The 21,124-nt window shown below is 46.7% G+C and overlaps 2 protein-coding genes and 1 pseudogene across 2 annotated transcripts in view; 2 read left to right on the forward strand and 1 right to left on the reverse strand.

Annotated features, from left to right (window-relative positions):
* Positions 1–21,124, reverse strand: part of LOC140119845 (uncharacterized) — a 403,197-nt gene that overhangs the window by 124,934 nt on the left and 257,139 nt on the right. The gene's annotated exons all lie outside the window — the stretch shown is intronic.
* The window catches only part of LOC140116889 (uncharacterized), a 448,339-nt gene that overhangs the window by 574 nt on the left and 426,641 nt on the right, over positions 1–21,124 (forward strand). The window contains exon 2 of the mRNA XM_072133322.1: positions 7,979–8,128. Coding sequence (XP_071989423.1) covers positions 8,018–8,128 — 111 coding nt within the window. The 5' untranslated portion in view covers positions 7,979–8,017. The remainder of the gene's footprint in view (positions 1–7,978; positions 8,129–21,124) is intronic.
* On the forward strand, positions 8,614–17,388 carry LOC140119803 (uncharacterized; annotated as a pseudogene).

The following is a 21,124-nucleotide window of genomic DNA, read 5'->3' on the forward strand; positions in this document are numbered from 1 at the left end:
CTCACCCACTCTCCCTATGACCAGGGGCACTAGACAGGGTTTTCCACTATCTCCCCTCCTCTTCGCACTTGCTGTGGCAAGTCGCTGTGGCGATCCGTCACTCTGATGGCATTAAAGGCATTACTAGAGGTACCATTATTGAAAAGGTATCCCTATTGTTAAGATTGGGTAACGCAAAAGACAGGGGATAGTGTGCCCTGAGCTTGCCCCAACCTCTGTCCCTTCCTATCGCCCCCCCACGCTAAACCGTGGGGCGACTACTTGAAGACTCGAAATACACTGGATAAGTGTGGGAAGGGAAACACAAACAGACTGACAAACATAAAACACAAAAGAATAGTAAACTAGCCGGAGTCACAACGAGAGGGTACGTCAATAGCAAAATCGGTAGGCAAAGAGTCAATGTCAAAAACGAGCCGAGGTCACAACGATACAGATACAGAGCAAGGAAGGTGTTATGAACCCGCCACCCTACTGGAAGTGTAATCTTGAAGGAAACCGGGTTAACAATATGAGTAACAACAAACGGACCTACAAACCTGGGCGCAAACTTCAAAGAGGGGACCTTCAATTTAAGGTTTTTCGTGGATGACCACACTTTATCCCCCACCACAAACGTATCGGAGTTAGTGCGCCTTCTTTCAGTCTGTTGGACCATAGAATTTTGTGCCCTCTGAATATTCTCCCGAACTTGTGACCAGAGCGAGCGCAACTTGGATGTAATAGCTTCCGCTCGAGATATATTAGAGACAGGTACAGATGAAAAGGAGAAACGAGGATGAAAACCATAATTGCAGAAAAACGGAGATACCTGTGTGGACGAATTACAGTGATTATTAATAGCAAAATTCTTCAGCTGAAGGTAACTTTTTTAATGGAACAAAGTGTCCCATTTTCGAGAAACGGTCCACTACCACCCAAATCACTGTACGGCCTTGAGATGCTGGCAGATCAGTGACGAAGTCCATAGACACTTTAGACCACGGCCTGGTGGGAACTGGAAGCGGAAGAAGAGGCCCCTCAGGACGTCTCCTGGGAGTCTTTCCTCTCGCACAGACCTGACAGGCTTGGACAAATGCGTGCACATCATTAGTCATGTGAGGCCACCAGTAACTTCTCTTTAAGAGATCCAAGGTACTCCGCATTCCCGGATGACCTGCCAATACCGAGCAATGCGTCTCCTCCAACACTCTCAAACGACAAGAAAGAGGAACAAATAATTTGCCTTCTGGAAGGTCTTTAGGTGCAGATCTTTGTCCTGCTATAATTTGAGAGGAGAGGTGGGAGGAGACAGCTGCCAGCACAACCCCTGGAGACAAAATATTACTGTCAGTAGCCTCAGGAGTCTACTGGAGAAGCTCAGGAGTCCCGAAGCTACGGGACAAGGCATCAGCCTTCACATTTTTTGACCCAGGTCGGTAGGTGACCACAAAATTAAAGCGAGAGAAAAACAAGGCCCACCTAGCCTGACGTGAGTTCAAGCGCTTAGCAGTATCCAAATATACTAAGTTCTTATGATCCGTGAGCACAGTTATCGGATGAAGAGCTCCCTCCAAAAAGTGCCCCAGACTTCAAATGCCGACTTAATGGCAAGGAGCTCTCGATTACCAATGTCATAATTCCTCTCACAAGAAGAAAACTTTCTAGAGAAATATGCACAGAGCCTAAGTCTGGTGAGAGTGGAGGACCCCTGAGACAACACTGCACCTACTCCAACCTCGGAGGCATCAACCTCCACAACAAACGGTAGAGAGAGGTCAGGTTGAATCAAAACTGGGGCTGACGAGAATGCCGCTGTTAAAGTTTCAAACGCAGAGCAAGCGGCAGGGGACCAATTGTTCGGATCAGCACCCTTACGTGTTAGATCCGTGAGGGGTTTGGAGATCACGGAAAAGTTCTTTATAAAGTTCCGATAATAGTTAGCGAAACCTAAAAAACGTTGTAGGGCCTTAAGATTGGTAGGCCGAACCCAGTCTGTGAGCGCCTGAACCTTACTCGGATCCATCTGTACATCAGAGGGAGTCACAACATAACCTAAGAAGGAAACCTTCTGGACGCAAAAAACACACTTTTCCAGCTTAGCGAAGAGGTGGTTTTTGCGCAACCTGGTAAGTACTTGGCGGAGATGTTGCTGGTGAGAAACCATATCAGGAGAGAAAATCAAAATATCGTCTAGATACACCACCATAAACACACCGATGTAATCATGAAAGATGGAGTTCATAAACCCTTGAAAAACTGCTTTGGCATTACTCAAACCAAAGGGCATAACCAGGTATTCAAAGTGTCCCAAAGGTGTATTAAATGCGGTCTTCAACTCATCCCCTTCTCGGATCCGAATCAGGTTATAAGCCCCTCTGAGATCTAATTTAGAGAAAACTTGGGCCCCAGAAACCTGATTTAAGAGATCCGGGATCAAGGGAAGAGGACCTGAGTTTTTTACCGTTATCTTATTTAATTCTCGATAATCAATACACGGCCGTAAACCACCATCTTTCTTCTAAACAAAAAAGAACCCGGCCCCAGTGGGCGACTCAGAGGGACGGATATGTCCGATTGCCAAACTCTCATCAATATAACTCTTCAGTGCCTCCCGTTCTGGTACTGACAGGTTATATATACGACCCTTTGGCAATCTAGCATCAGGAAGAAGGTCAATTTTACAATCAAACTCCCTGTGAGGAGGAAGGACTTGGGACAAGGGTTTTGAAAACACATCTGAGTAGTCAGAGAGAAAACCTGGAAGACTCTGATCTTCCGCCACCACTGTACATAATGAAACTTTGGACAGGTGATCCTTACAGTGAGGACCCCAATGAACCAGCTCCAGAGTTTCCCAATTAATTACCGGATTATGGATCCGGAGCCAGGGTAGGCCAAGAATGACATTTTCAGACAAGTTTTCCATAACTAGGAAAGAACACCATTCTTCATGCATAGCTCCTACCATAAGCTTTATCTGCGGGGTTCGGAATTTAATCAACCCTGCCTGTAGAGGGGTCAAATCCGCACCCGACAAGTCGCATTTCGGACATTTGGGCGCCATTTCCCGTCTCGGAGGTCACCGCTGGCCGTAACCGTTTTTATATTTTGATAGATCGGGCATTTTGGGACGCGGCGATACCTAATATGTCTGATTTTTACTGTTTGTTATGTTTTATATCCGTTCTAGGGAAAGGGGGGTGATTTGAACTTTTAATATTTTATAAATTTTTTTTATTTTTTAAACTTTTTTTTTTTTCTTTCACAATTTTTTAGACCATCTAGGGTACATTAACCCTAGATGGTCAGATCGCTCCTACCATATACTGCAATACTACAGTATTGCAATATATGGCATTTTTGCAGGTCATACATTACAATGAGCCACTGGCTCATTGTAACGAACCTGCATAAACCATGTAGCCTCGTGTCAAAAGAAGACCTGAGGCTACCATGGTAACCGATCGCCGCCCCTCGATGACGTTCAGGGGCGTGGCGATCGAAAAAAAAAAAAAGCGGCGCCCGCGCGCCGGCGACTTTGCCGGTGGCGTTTAGAGGATTAATAGCCGTGATCGGTGCAAGCACCGACCGCGGTTATTAGCGGTGGGGGTTTTGTGCAAAATGCAAAAACCCCCACCTCTGTAAGAAGAGGACTCAGCCCAGTGAGCCCTCTTCATACATCCCTTATACCTCTGTGCCGTAGAGCTACGGCGCAGAGCGTTAAGGGGTTAAGGCACAGTTGTTCCATTGCGAGTCAGTCACATACTGTCTGAATTGGGCACAATAATCTTCCGCTGTCAGTTTTCCCTGACACAGGGATCTAAGGTGGGAAACTGCCAGTGCTCGGCGGTCAGGTTCGTCATAAATGTGGCCTAAAGCAGAAAACAAAGCGTCAAGAGAAGAGCGGGATGGAGAGTCAGGTGGGAGAGAAAAGGCCCAGTTTTGCGGATCACCGCGCAAAAGAGAAATGACCACGCCCACCCTTTGTGTCTCGGTGCCCGATGAGTGAGGGCGTAAAGAAAAATAAAGTTTAAATCCCTCCCTAAATGAAAAAAATTTCTTACGGTCACCAAAAAACAAGTCAGGGAGAGGAACCTTAGGTTCTGGTGCAGGTGGCGGTGGGGCCTGCAGTGTTGTCTGCCCCGAAACCTGCATTTGAAGACGGGCTGACAGACTCTGAACATGCTGAGTTAGGGTCTGGACCTGAGCGACCACCGCTGACAAAGGCTCCATGGGAGGAGAGAATGTAGCAGGTCGGATACAGGATGCAGACCTATGTGTGGCCAGTGTTTCTGTTAAGATTGGGTAACACAAAAGACAGGGGATAGTGTGCCCTGAGCTTGCCCCACCTCTGTCCCTTCCTATAGCCCCCCCACGCTAAACCGTGGGGCGACTACTTGAAGACTGGAAATACACTGGATAAGTGTGGGAAGGGAAACACAAACAGACTGACAAACATAAAACACAAAAGAATAGTAAACTAGCCGGATTCACAACGAGAGGGTACGTCAATAGCAAAATCAGTAGGCAAAGAGTCAATGTCAAAAACGAGCCGAGGTCACAACGATACAGATACAGAGCAAGTCAAACCTAATGCTGAGAGCGAGTGGAGAAGGGATTTCAAACACTGGCACAGGTGACTAGTGAAGCTGCAATTTATGCAGCCAGAACCCCACCTCCAGAACCTGATAGGAGCTGGAAGGCTTCAGGGAATTAACCCCTCATGGTGCAGAACAACCAGGCACCAAGCAGAGGTACCACAAGTCCCAGCAACTCCTAGACAGCGCGAGATCTTAGCAGCCGCTGCCCAGGACGAGAGGTGGAGTTTGCGCGGATACGCGCTGGGGTTCGGAGAACGCTGCTGGCACCACCAGAAGAACCAGAAGTCCCAGCATTCTCCCTAGCGAACCTGACACCTATATGCTGATGATACACTAGTATACCTTGGGGATGTCGTCCCCTCTGTGGAATCCCTTCTGTCCCTGATAGAATGCTATGGGGGTTCTCGGGTCTCCGGGTTAACTGGGATAAATCGGCCCTTTTTCCCTTATCAGAGGAAGGGGTACACTCCCTCCCCGTCCCGGTCCAGGTGGTGTCCACTTTTAAATATCTAGGAGTCCAGGTGTCACGCAAGGTTCAGGCATATATGGAGTTAAACATTACACCTCTGATAACTGCAACAGAATCGCGCCTAAAAGCCTGGTCCACTCTCCCCTGTATGGGCGTATTTACATATTCAAAATGATTTTTCTCCCAAAATTTCTATACCTTTTCCACGCTTGTCCTATATTAGTCCCCAAGAGCCTGTTTAAACGCATAGACGGCATTCTCAGGTCCTTCTACTGGCAGGGTGGTGCCCCGCGCTTCAGTTTAGCGCTGCTTCAATCTCCCAAGTCTAGGGGTGGACTGGATGCCCCGGATCTGTATCTTTATTACCTGGCTTCCCAGATAGTATATGCCCAGTGGTGGATAGATAAAGACATGGGTAATACGGCTACTGCACTGGCTGGGGCCCTTGTAGGTTCCTACGAAGCCCTTACAAATCTGCTGTACAGACACAAATCCCCATCTGATACCCCACTCCCCCTACGTACGGTTGTGGTGTGCTGGCGTAGGGCACAACCCCTGGTAGAAGCGAGTAGCTCTCCCCCTCTCTCACCTAGGACTCCATTGTGGCTAAATCCATGGCTCTCCCTCCCAGGCTGGACAATGTGGGGGGCGGCGGGGGTGAAATTTGTCTGTCAGCTCTTATCCCCGGATGCAGAATTGCTTAGCTTTGACGAAATAAGGGAAAGACATACTGTACCCGATACGGCTAGCTTCCATTACACGCAACTGCGACACGCATTCAAAACCCAATTCGTCTCCTTTAGCCTGACAGTGAAATTTTCCAAACTAGAGACTCTGATGAGTACCCCGGACCTCCCTAAGCCACTCACTCAGTGCTATGCTCTCCTACAAGAGCAAAAGTCCAGACTGTTTGATAGAGCCCATGAATGTTGGAGACAGGATATCCCTGACCTGTCAGATGATGACTTGAGGGAGGTCGAACTGTCCTACTTCACATCTGTAGTGAGTGCGAGGGACTTCCTGATCCAATCTAAATTCCTCCATCGAGTATACTTCACCCCTGCTAGACTATTCCGCATGGGAGCAATGCCCAATGATCTTTGCTTTCGCTGTCAGGCTGAAGTCGGATCCTTCCTGCACTGTGTCTGGTCCTGTCCTAGGGTTCATGTTTTCTGGTCCGAAGTGCTGGAATTCCTAAATCTACATTTTGATTTTCCACGCTTAATGTCTCCTTCTGTGTGTCTCCTCGGCATCATAAATGAAGTTGTCAATGGCCACTATGACAAAATTTTCTTTAGGTTTGTCTTATACTATGCCCGGAAAGTGGTGATGATGACTTGGAAGGACCAGGAGCCCCCTCCATTAAAAAGCTGGATACAACTTATTAACAGTGTCATTCACCACTACCGGTCCCTGTATGCCAACAGGAAGTGTCCCCAGAAGTTTGATCGCATCTGGTCCAAATGGTGCTTGACTCCCCATACAGCCTTATAACCACATGTGGTAGTTCTCTCTCCAAATGAAGGAGACTGGGTGTTCTGGTATGTGTGTGTACGACTGATCGTCTATGTGTCAATAGTTATTTATGTCCTAACAAGACGTCTGGCTACATTATTTGCTATCATCTATTGTGCAATATCCCTCAGTTAATTTTGGAACGCAGTAAGACCCTGATTGTTACCATGGATGTTATTTAATAATCCTGCATTGTGGGGAAGAAAGTATATAACCGACAATCTTGTTCTTTGGTTTTGTTTATTGTAATTGTTAAAATTTCAAAAACTGCAAAAATAAATACTTAAAAATAAACAAAAAAAACCCCAAGGGAGTCCTCCGGGACACCAAGTACCAAGTTGAAGACGCAAGGGAGCGTGTGATGAAGTTTTGCTGGCTCAACTATTTCTGGCAGGCCTTTTACTCGGATATTGTTCTGGCGCCCCCTATTTTCTCCCATTATCTAGCTGATCTGCTAGGCACTGTAGTTGATAGGTGTGAGCTTCAATTGCGGACGCCTGTGTGTCTATTTGTTCCTGCAGGGTATTGTGTGTCACTTCCGAGGCCGTTATTCTGTTTGACAATTGTTGGACTTCTTCTCTAACCCCTGCTATCTCCATACTATATGTTTGTTCGAATCTTGAGATATAGTACTCCATGTCTTCCTTTGTAGGAATTGCCTTCAAGAATGATCGTGGCTGCTCACCTCCAGGACATGTGTTCTCTGCGGGCATCTTGGTTTCTCGCACTGTGACCCGCATGTCCTGCGGTTGTGTTTAGAGGACTGGCCGTCGGCCCTGTGAGCCCGTGGGGCGATAGGGACCTTGCTCGTGGGCAATCCAGGGGTTGCCGTACCTTCATAGTAGACGCTGTGCGGGCCGGTTTGCCATTTGTTGGAGCGCAGCTGCTGGCGACCATTTTGGAGACCTGCAGTGTCCCTGTTGGTGTCTCTGGCTCCACAAACGCAGCCACAAATCGCTCCGACGTCTGCAGTGTCTCCCCTGCTTCGCCCCCCCCCGTCCAATCTCCACTGCCTGAGTCGCGGGTGGAATCAGTAAGAGGATGGGAGTGCTGAGGTTTGGTTCCCGGGTCGGCTCGTTTATGCGGGATGCAGGGGAAGTCTGCGGTCCGGAGAAGAAGCTCCCGATATCTCTGGAGCTGGGGTCCATACTGGGGACTTCTCCTTAGGACCTATTTTTATTTATTCTCTGGTGCCGAAATCTTGATTAAGCCATGTTATAACTTTGGGAAGGAGCAAGAGCTGAGCTCCCACAACAGTCCAGCACCATCACTCATCCCTTCAGTACAGTGGCCTCCGCTCCATTGTCTGCTCGGAGCCATCCTGGAGAATCCCCATCTGTCACATCACACATGTCATGGACACAATTGCTTCATATAGAGTTTGCTCTTAGTTCTTCTCATGTTTCTGCAGGTTCTATAGATACAGGACTCCCAGAGGTTTCTCCTAAAGATGATCCTTTCCATCAATGATCCACCAGGGATCCGGGAGAAGGACAGAGAGCAGATGGCGGCCAGGATCCTGGAGCTCACCCTGGAGATGATCTCCTTGATAACCGGAGAGGTGAGAGTCTCCCAGGACACGGCTCTTATCTCTAGGAATAACAGCGGGAAATGACTGGATTCTTAGGATCTATGTAGTGATCAGTGTCTCCCCATACACAGGATTACACAGTAGTGAAGAAGTCGTCTGGTGAGTGTGTGACCCCCCGTGTGTCAGGAGGATGGACCCAGAGCCCCATCACCGAGCCTCCACCTCATTCACTGATACATGAGCAGAAGATCCTAGAACTTACCTCCAGGATCACTGAGCTGCTGAGCGGAGAGGTGAGCGCTGCCGGGAATGCTGGGACATTGTACAATAACACAAGGGAGGGGTCTGGGTGATGACTGTATCATTGTGTGTGTCAGGTTCCTATAAGGTGTCAGGACGTCACTGTCTATTTCTCCATGGAGGAGTGGGAGTATATAGAAGGACACAAGGACCAGTACAAGGACATCATGATGGAGGACCACCAGCCCCTCACATCACCAGGTAAGAGGAGACCTTCCTGATTATAGAGGACAGAGCAGGTGTGAGGTCACCTCCTCCATCATCTCATCATCACATATAGACAATGTATCAGTCACTGTGTATATTCCCTATAGATGGATCCAGTCAGAGAAATCCACCAGAGAGATGTCCCCGTCCTGGAGATTCCCCAGATATTAAAGAGGATCCAGAGAGATGTCCCAGTCCTGGAGATTCCCGGGATATTACACAGGAACCAGAGAGATGTCCCAGTCCTGGAGATTCCCCAGATATTAAAGAGGATCCAGAGAGATGTCCCAGTCATGGAGATTCCCCAGATATTAAAGAGGATCCAGAGAGATGTCCCAGTCCTGGAGATTCCCCAGATATTAAAGAGGATCCAGAGAGATGTCCCAGTCCTGGAGATTCCCCAGATATTAAAGAGGATCCAGAGAGATGTCCCAGTCCTGGAGATTCCCGAGATATCAAAGAGGAACCGGAGGAGAACAACCCACTGGATCATCAGGTAGATGGAGCTGAGGTTCCTGTGAATCCTCTATAGATGGATGTAATGAAGCTACTTACCTTCTCCAGCAGCAGTGGGTGGAGGGTCTAGGGCAGAGGTTCTCCTCTTAGTATCTCTGGTGTCAGGTTTCAGGAACAGTGGGTCCTCTGGACCACTGCGGGAGGTGGTACTAGCCGACACCTGGAACCGGAGTCTAAGTAGCACCTGGGCTTCACCAGAGCCAGCTGCAAAGCGGGATGGGCTTGCTGCGGCAGGGTACTACCAGGTCGTTCCACAGGTGCGACTAGCCCGTTGTGGCAGCCGAGGTCGAGGTACCTTAACAGGAGACAGTCTTGTGGTCAGGTCCAGGCAGAAGGTCAGGGCAGGCGGCAGTGATGCAAGGTCAAGTCCAAATCCAGGGTCAGCAAAGGGAGGTCCAGGCAGATGGGAACGTGAGGATAGGCACACGGGACAAAGGAACACAGCAACACAAAGGTAACGCAGGAATATTTTTGTGCTCTGAGGGGAGTCTAGGTGCTAAAAATCTGGTTTTTCTGCACTTCATATACATTAGAAGCCGCCTGTGTGTATTTCTATACATAGCCCAGCCTGACCTCCTACACACGTGTCACCGATGTGACCATCCGCATTGCCCCTGAAGTTTTAATACGCATGAGGCTTATATAGGCGTAATGTGACCTCTGATCTATGGGATCAGGAGATTATTCCTCTTAGTTCCTGATTCTGGAGGTTTCTGTCCATCACTTGGATATAAGAGAATCTCTGGAGACATTTCCTTGTTTTCTCAGGTCCTTCATGTTGGATCTTTCCAGGAAAGTTGTGGTGGAAGGAGGAGCGGAGAGGAAATCCCCTCATCAGTGACAGAGGAGGGTAAGAGCCTTTCATGTATCTTGTGGGTTATTCTTCCCTTATACATTGCAGGGAGAGGTCACATCCAGGGGAGGAGATGGAGATGACATAGACACCGGCTCATCTGTCTCTGGTTTCCTCCTCAGTCAGATCATTCGATATCTACATGTTGTGTTTTGATAATGTTTGGAGGAATGTTCTTGGATACAGAGAACACCACCAACATTTCTTATATTTGTTAAAAATAGTTATTTAAATGAATGGTCAAAGTCATGATAAAATCTACCGACTAGAGAATTTTGTGAAAAAATGTAAATGGCTTTTACATATGTTTTATTTCTGATCTATGGATTTAGTCCAGCAGTCAGAAACCTTTATTGGTCAGAGGGCCATATACTGCTCAGCTTTAAGAGGTTGCATTAGTAACCAGCACCCGAAATGCACCACAATCACAGTAGAGCACAAAATGCCACCTAGAAATGATGAGTACCACAGAATAAACAATAAATACCAACCCTCCGACCAAATACTGCAATCAGAGCAGATACTGGAGACCCTAGAGCAGATATCAATAATAATGGAGAGACCCTCGTGTAACCGAGTACTGCACTCCCCACTGCGGAAGCCTCATTTCCCGGGTCGCCGGACCACCCAAGATCGGAGCTTTCTCCAGACTCCCCAAAGCTGCCAGACTGACTCGGGCCTATCAATAGGAGCATCCAGATTGGCTCCCAGCCAGACGGACCCCATCCTACCATCTGATGGCCTTAGATTCCACCAACGCCTGGTCAGGCATGGCAGCCGAGGCCCCGATTTACAGCCCCCTGCCGGCAAGCTACTCTCCTAGGCCAGAGTGCAATCCGCTCCCCTCCACCCGAAACCAGCCAGGAGAGGAGATCACCTGCAATCGGGCCAGCACCTGGAGGCCTCCCCAAAAAGCCTGGTAAGGTGACTAGCCCATTTCCTAACCCCCACCTCTGTAAGTCTGCTTACTGAGGCCCACTGTATGCCCTACATAACGGGGCTGGAAGAGCAGATACCCCCTGGACTCCTGGCCTTCTCTGAGGAGCCCCATGCTGCTGTCAACCCTGCTACACACAGTTGATCCCCAGAAACTCCCTGACACCTGTGACAGACTGCAACGTGACCCCGGTGAGTGCCGACCCGCTGGTGGCACCCCTCTCTGCTGCACTCTCCGAGGACTATACTGTATTACACACCCGCAGCTACCCCTCGATACCTCTTGTGTAACTGCAGCTCTAGGTACCCCCAGATCACCTGGGCCGGGCCCTACTCTCCTTCCTGCTTTGCATCGTTTTGTTTTCTGTCACGTTGATGCTGTATTGCTAAATTGTGTGGACTGCTCCAGAGGGGACCCCCATACATGTTGATATCTTGTTGGACTGCTATTTTACTCCCTGGTTCTTAACCATGCCTAGCCGTAAAGTAGAGAAGCTTTTATAATCACTTCATTGACACATAAATGAAACAGAACAGCATCATAGAACAAGGATCATTAGTTGAGGTGCATCAGAAATTGCAACGTACATCATAATGTAAACATTCGCCATTCGTGGAGAATTCTGCATGGAAGCAACAACCTTAAAACTCCCTTCCCAACTTATATATCCAAGCCGCCTCCTCCCTTGACCAGGCATTTAGGTTGCCTGAACCCCCCAGGGCACCTAATTTAGAAACGCTAAAAATCCTTCTTGCAACTGAGCAGTGCCAAACAGCCCTTACCGCAAGATTTGACAAGGTTAAGGTGGACATTTCTCTGATTAGGCAAGGTGCCCAAGGTATTATGGAGCGAGTTACCAATGTTGAACGGCGAGTGGGGGACCTGGGAGACCACCAAATCCCACTGGCGAATACCTTGCAGTAGGCGACTGCTCAACTGGAAAGGCTATATCAGGATATGGAAGAGCAGGAAAATTGCCTGCAGAGATGTAATGTCTGTTTTTTGGGCCCACCTGAGTGCCTGGAGGGTTGAGATCCTGTTACCTTCCTGGAAAACCTGCTGATATCTACCTACAGGCGTAATAGCTTCTTCTTCTTCTTCTTCTTCTTCTCCTCCTCCTATGTGGTGGAACGGGCACACCGCATTATCCCTAAGCCTCCTCCACCTGGCATTCAACCACTCACGTTCATTGCTAAACTCCTCAACTATAGGGACCGAGATGCCATTCTCCACTTGTCCAGAGACCCGGGTAGCTTAAGAGTGGACAACAACATAGTGTTCTTGGACTTCTCTATTGAGGTGCAGAAAAAGTGGACACAGCACATGCACGTCAAAACAACGCCAACGGGAGTCCAACTTGAAATACGCCATGCTCTACCCTGCTAGAATCTGCATTGTGGATGGGGATCTTCAATACCCTGGAAGAGGTCTCAGTGTATCTGGATAATAATAGCCGCTCCCCTCAAAGAGACTGAACTGGTTGGTGTAGTTGTCATCTAATGGCTCGGCATGGGAGCTTGTATCCTTTTCTTGTTCACTGTGTGGGGGAAGAAATCCCCTACCCCTCTGGAGCTTTCTCAATGAATCTTATTTGCATATTTGGTTCGATATTGGTTGTAAGTTTTGTCCCCTTCATGCTACTTCAGTTTAGGATTTATTTTTCCTGCCTGTGTTAACTTAGTCACAATGGTTCTCCTACCTTAAATCATGTATGTCCTGCTTCCATCCCCACTGTATATACTGTTCCAATTCTTTCAGAAGCTCTATAGTTGCAAATCTCTGTTTAGGGAGGAGGGAGGTCGAGGGTAGCCACCAGCTTGCTGTTTCGCTCCTGGGAGGGACTTCCCAATTTCAAGCTATTTTATTAATTGGCATCCTTGTTGCCCCACTTCCCCTAGATGTTTCACCTTGAAAAACCATACACCATGGACCAGAAGGGCTTCCCCCATGCTCCGCCAACTTTTCTTGTGGGTGAGAGTTCGCTCCCCCTCTACACTACTGAGTTTGACAAGTACACTCCCCTTATGGGGCTTAATTGAGGGCTAGAGGGTGTTGTATATGGGAGATGTCTGTACAGATGGGGTCCTCCGCTCATTCCAGCAATTAAAAGATTCATATCACTTGCCAAATGTTTTCCACCTGTTATATCTTCAACTCCGCCATGCTATAAACACACAGTCTCCGGGTGACCAGTTGGTAGAAAACGCCTTTCCTGTGCCCCTCATGCACCTGCAGTGAGTTACTATCAACTCAAGGGTACGGTGGGAGAGGGACATTGGTCCTTTGATGGTCAAGGAGTGGGATCTTGGCCTTTCGTCACCTAAGTTAGCCTTCGCCAACCTGGGAGACAGAATGTCCCTGTTATATAAACTCCATGAAGCATATTTATCTAGTAGAGTTAGTAAACTTCACTCTCGGTTTCCAAAACTCAGTCCTAAATGTTCTGACACCTTAGGAACCCTCTTTTAATATGGTCATGACCTTTGGTTAGAGGGTTCTGGAACCGGTTTGCAAATTTGTTTGACAAAATGAAAGTGGCTGTCTCCGATGATCTTAAGCTGGTAGTTTGTGAAACCTCTCGCACACGTCTCCAGGACTTCTCCCAAGCTGCATCAATTCTCTGGAATGGCCTTCCCCATACTATCAGATTAATACCCAACCTCTAAAGTTTCAAATGTGCACTTAAAATCCATCTCTTTAGGCCGGCCTATCACACTTGCTATCTGAATGAAATGTCAACTCTCTTTACTAATTCAAACCTTGTCTTCTTTCTGTCTGTTATCTGGCAAACACCAGATAGATACCAAGCTCCAGGCTTCTCTGCAGTCACATTCACTCTGGGCTTTGTATATAAGATGGTGGCTGAAGTATGTAGGTGTAACTAAGTTCAAGCCTTGTGCTTTAGATGAAGTTATGCATTTGGTAATGCGCAGGGCAGAGTCTGACTTTATTGACAATCCCTCTACGCTGACGAAGGTCAGACTTCAACAGGCTCAGGAAGCGCTAAATGCGCATTTGCTGGAGGTCGCAGCTAGGAAACAAATGTTTGTGAAACAACGATTCTTTGAGGAAAGAGAAAAAGTTGCCCATCGTTCATGTGTCATTCATTTCAAATGCACAGCGGGGAGTAACTCATATTTTTGCAATCCACTACAGAACGTGCTTTCATTACCAATACTCTGTACTATGCTAGGAAGACAGTAGTCAGATTTTGATGGCTACACACCTCCCTCTCTCCATGACTGGATCAAAGTAATGAATAACACCCTCCCACTCAAAAGGGGTTATTTACTCATAGGAAGAAGGATAAGGAGGTTCCATGCCATCTGGGACAAAAGGCTTGCCTGTCCCTTTACTGTGGTTCCCCAATTTCCATCCTAGACACACTCTCTTTGACACATACGAGTCTCTCTCGCCCTAATTTGGGCACACCATTAGAGTCGGTCCTGTGGTGGGAATATGGTGCAAGTGCGTGGTTGGGTGCTTTATGCTGTTTTGTGTTTCAAATTTGTTTGTGGTTATAAGGGCCTGTGCTGCACTTTATTGGACCCCATTGTTGTACGGCACACTTTGCACTTGTCTGACTCACATGTTCTTTTTTTTGTTTACCATGGAAATAATTTCCCAATCCACTAACTCCATTTTTCCCCTTCCCTTCGGTACCTCACCCTGCTCCTTTTCTTTGTTCGCCCAACTACCTACATCAGTGACCCCATCCTCTCACATCTTGTACGATCCCTCCCTCCTGCAGTCACTTCTCACCTCACTAAAATCTTCGTACTATGAATTCTACTGAAACTGCTCTTTCAAAAGTCACCAATGATCTTCCCACTGCTAAATCCAAAGGCTACGTTTCTCCCCTCACTCTTCTGGATCTCTCGGCAGCGTTTCATGCTGTGGACCACCAGCTCCTCCTCAGGGGCTTCGCTCCATTGGCCTTAAGGACACTGCACTCTCTTGGTTTTCTTCCCAGCTCTCTGGCTGCACATTCAGTGTATTTTTTTCTAGGTTTCCCTCTTCTCATCTTTAGTTCACCGTCAGGGTTCCTCAGGGCTCAGTCCTAGCTCCTCTTGACAAACCATCATCAGATTTGGTTTTCAGTATCATCTTTATGCTGATGATACCCAGCTATATATTTCTGCATGTCTCGAGGTTGTGCTGGACTCCAACCTCTCCTTTGCACCGCATATTCAATTTCTTTCCACATCTCGAGAATCCGCCCATTTCTTACAATTGAAAGCTCTAAAATGCTTATTGTTTCTCTGATTCACTCTCGACTAGACTCTTGTAACATCCTATTGATCTGTTTTCAACTCACTAAACTCTCTCCTCTCCAATCCATACTTAATGTCGCAGCCAGGCTTGTCTTTCATACCAAACGTTACACGGATACCTCTAGTTTATGCCAGTCACTGCACTAGTTGTTTGTCTTCTTCCGAATACAGTTTACTGTATTGTGGGGCTCATTTACTAAGGGTCAGTGGACTGCATTTTCGTCGTGGTTCCCGACTTTTTCCGTTTAGCGACGCATTTAACTTGGTTTTTTGGCGAATGCAATCGCGCCGACTTTCATGCAACACAAATCGGGGAGTGGCCGTTGGTCAACCCGACTGATTCGGTCTAAGCGCGGGATTTAACATTCAAATTGTGTCACAAGCTATGCACTTAAATACACCGGGAAAAAGAAGGTGAACTCCAGCGGACCTGAGCGGGGAAGCGACACGTGCAGGATATCAGGCGCACGATCTTAGTGAATCGCGGCAGCTACGAATCCTCATCGGACAATGCACCTCGGGGATCGGGACGGGTAAGTAAACGTGCCCCTGTATGTTACTGATCCGTTGCTTCACTGCTCAAAATTGGGAAAAAAAGAAACCTCAGATATTAATTTCTTGGTTATATTTTCCAGGAGATGAAAGTACAAGAGGTTCCCATGGACGTCCCCCCTCATCTCCTTGTGGTGAAGTAGAAGATAATCAGTCACATCTTTCCACAGAGGAGGGAGATAAGGGGCAGTTCTCATGTCCGAAATGTGAGAAACGTTTTAGTCAAGAATCAAATCTTCTCATTCATCTTCAAAGTCACCGAGAGGGAAAGTCACAATGTGAGAAATCGAGCCTTGATCAATATGTGAAAAGTCACAAAGCAGCAAAGTCATATTCATGCACTGAATGTGGGAAATGTTTTCCTAGTCCATCAAGAATAAGACAACATCAGAGAAGTCACACAGGGGAGAAGCCATATTCATGCACTGAATGTGGAAAATGTTATTTGCAGACATCTCATCTTTTACGCCATCAGAGAAGTCACACAGGGGAGAAGCCATTTTTTTGTACTGAATGTGGGAAATGTTTTCCTGCGAAAAGTAGTTTAGTAGAACATCAAAGAATTCACACAGGCGAGAAGCCATTTTCATGCACTGAATGTGGGAAATGTTTTACCCTGAAATCACATCTTACTCGCCATCAGAAATTTCACATAAGGGAGAAGCCATTTTCATGTGCTGAATGTGGGAAAGCATTTATTATGAAATCAGATTTAGTAAAACATCAAAAACTTCACACAGGGGAAAGGCCATATTCATGCACTGAATGTGGAAAAGGTTTTATTCAGAAATCACATCTTGTTACACATCAGAAACGTCACACAGGAGAGAAGCCATTTTTATGTACCGAATGTGGGAAAGCATTTATTATGAAATCAGATTTAGTAAAACATCAAATAATTCACACAGCGGAGAAGCCATATTCATGCACTGAATGTGGAAAATGTTTCTCTCAGAAAGCACATCTTGTTTACCATCAGAGAAATCACACAGGGGAGAAGCCATTTTTATGCACTGAATGTGGGAAATGTTTTAGCAGTAAATCACTTCTTGTTACACATCGGAGAAGTCACACAGGGGAGAAGCCATTTTCATGTACTGAATGTGGAAAATGTTTTACCATGAAATCAAGTTTAGTACAACATCAGAGAAATCACACAGGAGAGAAGCCATATTCATGCACTGAATGTGGGAAAGAATTTATTATGAAATCAGATTTAGTAAAACATCAAAAATGTCACACAGGGGAAAAGCCATATTCATGCACTGAATGTGGAAAAGGTTTTATTCAGAAATCACATCTTGTTACACATCAGAAAAGTCACACAGGGGAGAAGCCATTTTCATGCACTGAATGTGGGAAATGTTTTACCCTGAAATCAGCTCTTGTTAGACATCAGAGAACTCACACGGGAGTTGCCGTTTGAAGGTAGTGAATGTGGAAAATGTTTTGGGGTCGGGAAGAAAGAGTTCTCCTTACGGAGATGCCAATTAAGGCCACAATGTAGAGGTGTGGAGTCTTATAGCCATGGATGCTCCACTAGGGGGATTCTGGGAAAATATGCAACATTTTCCAGGGTGGGATAAGGAGAACCACGCCTCTTTTAGCTCCTTGTAAGGCAGCTCCCTTGACATCAGGCATGACCTACAATAGGCCTTAAGTGGTTTTTATCCTGCATCAAGTTATAAGACCTCATGTGGGTCATGCCTGATGTCAAGGGAGCTGCTCACAAGGCAGCTAAAAGAGGCGTGGTTATCCTTATCCTGGAAAACTTTGCATATTTTTCCGTCCTCGTGCCGCGAAGGGTGTATGGAGAGAGCCCACACAGCGGGTGACGGCTGTATAATGCTGGCTGTATAATGCTGGCACCGATCGCGGCAGTTAACCTGTTAACTAACTTGACGTTATATGCGTAGTAAAATCTTGTAGTATGGCAGTATATGATAGGATCGATCAGACAACCTAGGGTTAAAGTACCCTAGGGAGTCTGAAAAATAGTAAAAATAAAAAAAAAGTTAACAAAAAAAATTATAATAAAAAAATCTAAAACTTCAAATAACCCCCCTTTCCCTAGAAGTGACATAAATAAACAGTAAAAATCATAAACACATTAGTTATCTCCGCGTCCGAAAATGCCCGATCTATCAAAATATGATAACAGTTTTTCACTGCGTTTAACCCTGTAACAGAAAATCGCGTCCAAAGTCGAAAATGGCACTTTTTTGCCATTTTTAAAAAATTTAAAATTCTATGAAAAGTGATCAGAAGGTTATACAGTCCTAAAAATGATAACATTGTAAACATCATCAAAATCAGCAAAAAGCGGCACCACCCACAGCTCCGTACACCATAGTATAAAAAAGTTATTACACCAGAAGATGGCATAATCCCAAAAAAAAATTTTGTACAGGAGGTTTTAATTTTTTTTAAATGTATGAAAACATTATAAAACCTACAGTATTTTTCGGACTATAAGGCGCACTGGAGTATAAGGCGCACCATCAATAAATGCCTGCTAAAACGTCTAGGTTCATATATAAGGCGCATTGGACTATAAGGCGCACCTTTGATTTCTGAGAAAATCAAAGGATTTTTTGTGCGCCTTATAGTCCGAGAAATACGGTATATAAACACACAGCTCTGTACATGGAAAAATTAAAAAGTTACAGATTTTTGAATGTGGGGAGTGAAATGTGAAAACGCAAAAAACGAAAAAGGGTTGCGGCGGGAAGTTTTAAACAGAAAGAATCATAAACAAGCTTGGTATCATCACGTGCCAAAATATCCGATCTATCAAAATATATTAGCGGAAGTTGGCGCCTGAAGTCGAAAATGCCACTTCTTTGCCATTTTGAAAAATATCAAATATTTTATAGTGATAAAAAGGGCCTAAAGTCCTCAAAATAATAGCATTAAAAACATCAATAAAAGTTGCAAAAAATGACACCACCCACAGCTCCGTGCACTGAAGTATGAAAAAGTTATTAGTGCCAGAACAAGATCACGGTTAAAAAACGCTACCCTCTGCCGTTGATCACTGAGCTGTTAGACTGCCTACGTGGTTCCAAGATTTTCTCTAAGCTGGACCTTCATGGGGCCTACAATCTCAGCCGGATCCACAAGGGAGACGAATGGAAGACTGCATTTAACACCCAAGATGGACATTTCGAGTACCTTGTGATGCCATTTGGACTGTGTAATGCTGCAGCTGTCTTCCAGGAGTTCGTCAATGTCATCTTCAGAGATCTGTTGTATACGTGTGTCATGGTCTACCTAGATGACATCTTGGTGTTCTCTCCAGACCTCGAGACACACCAGTCTCACGTACGGCAAGTACTTGGCCGCCTACGGGCTAATCATCTCTACGCCAAGTTCGAGAAATGTCTGTTTCACCCACGAAGTCTACCTTTTCTTGGCTACATCATCTCCGACAAAGATCTCCAGATGGATCCTGCTAAACTATCTGCAGTTCTGCAGTGGCCGCGTCCAGAAGGTCTTTGAGCCATTCAGAGGTTCCTGGGCTTCGCGAGCTACTACCGGCAGTTTGTCCAACATTTTTCGACTCTGGTCGCTCCTATTGTGGCGCTCACCAGGAATGGCACTAATCCACGCCTTTGGCCCTCAGTGGCTTAAAAAGCCTTTGCAAAGTTAAGGTCCGCCTTTGCCACGGCCTTTGTTCTCTCTAGACCCGATACGGAGAAGCTTTTTATCCTGGAGGGGCTGTGTGGCTTCTTTTCCAAAACTTTTTCTCCTGCAGAGAAGAACTGTATTGGAGATAGAGAACTTTTAGCTATCAAACTTGCCCTGGAAGAATGGCAATATCTTTTGGAGGGAGCTCGCCATCCAGTCTGTGTTTACACAGATCATAAGAACCTCTCATACCTCCAGACAGCTCAACATCTTTACCTCAGGCAAGCCCGTTGGTCACTATTCTTCTCCCGCTTCAACCTGATGATCCACTTCGGACCTGCAGAGAAGAATATCAAGGCGGATGCCCTTTCCCGTGCCTCAGATGTCGTTGGCGAAGAGCCAGTTCCTCAGCATATCATCTCTCCGGAACAGTTGGTTGCTGCCACTCCAGTGGATCTTCGGATGCAGAAGTGCTCTGCGGAAGAGGATTTTGTTACGGGGACATTCTTTACGCCTGGCTGGGTACCCAGGGGTGCAGCACTCCATGGCCCTCATTTCCCACCACTACTGGTGGCCTGACTTGGTCAAAGATGTTCGGGACTTTGTGGGCTCCTGCACCTCCTGTGCCCGTAATAAGCCTTCTCGTCTAAAGCCGGCTGGTCTCTTGCTTCCGGGCAATACCGTCATCTGGGTGGTGACAGTCCGGTTTTCGAAGATGTCTCCTTTTGTCCCTCTTCCAGGTCTACCGTCTGCTCCACGTCTTACCAGCCTCTTCTTCCAGCATATCTTCCGGCTATATGGTCTTCCGCTGCACATAGTCTCTGATTGTGGAGTTGAGTTTGTTTCCCACTTCTGGGGTTCTCTCTTCAGCCAACTGCAGGTAAAGCTGGATTTATCTTCAGCTTACCACCCTCAGTCCAATGGACAAGTGGAGAGGGTTAACCAGTCTCTGGACTGCTACCTGCCGGTCAGGATGACTGTTCCACTTTATTGCCATGGGCATAGTTCTCCTACAACTCTCTGGACTCGGAATCTGCTGGTGCAGCCCCATTCTTCGTTGTCTATGGAAGAATTCCACGCCCACCATTTCCTCTCTCAGTTCCCTCGGATGTTCCTGTTGTGGAAGAACTGGTGAAGGACCTCAGTTCCGTCTGGGAACGGACTCGTCAATCCTTCGGGCATCTGCCCGCACCAAAATCCAGGCCAACAAGAGATGCAGGCCTCCTGGGGACAAGGTCTGGTTATCCTCCAGGTACATCCGTCTGAAGATATCCGGGTACAGGCTTGGTCTGGCCTATAGAATTGTATGAAGCAGAGGCTTTCAGACAATTGCGACAACAGGACTGTTACAAACAACTAACAGAGAATCCCACGGAAATATTCAGCAGGGAACTGGCATGTATATTGGATAGGGCTCTGGAGAACCATATTATACCACCACAAATTAGGAAGGGTCTGGAGGTAGAGTCCCCAATTATACCAACTCTATACTTTCTTCCGAAAGTGCATAAGAATGCTAGGGTACCTCCGGGCCGTCCCATAGTATCTGGGTGTGGTAGCCTTTGTGAGCCGATATGTCGGTTCACGGATTATTACTTACAACCGTGTGTAGAAGAACTGCCCTCCTACATCCGTGACTCCACGGATGTGTTGAAACGTCTGGAAGGCATAATGATGGAACCAGACATGTTTCTAGTGTCGTGCGATGTTGAGGGATTATACACGTGCATTGGCCACGATCTGGGCATAAAATCAGT

The sequence above is a fragment of the Engystomops pustulosus genome, chromosome 2 (assembly GCF_040894005.1).
Source record: "Engystomops pustulosus chromosome 2, aEngPut4.maternal, whole genome shotgun sequence".
In the NCBI taxonomy this organism is placed as follows: domain Eukaryota; kingdom Metazoa; phylum Chordata; class Amphibia; order Anura; family Leptodactylidae; genus Engystomops; species Engystomops pustulosus.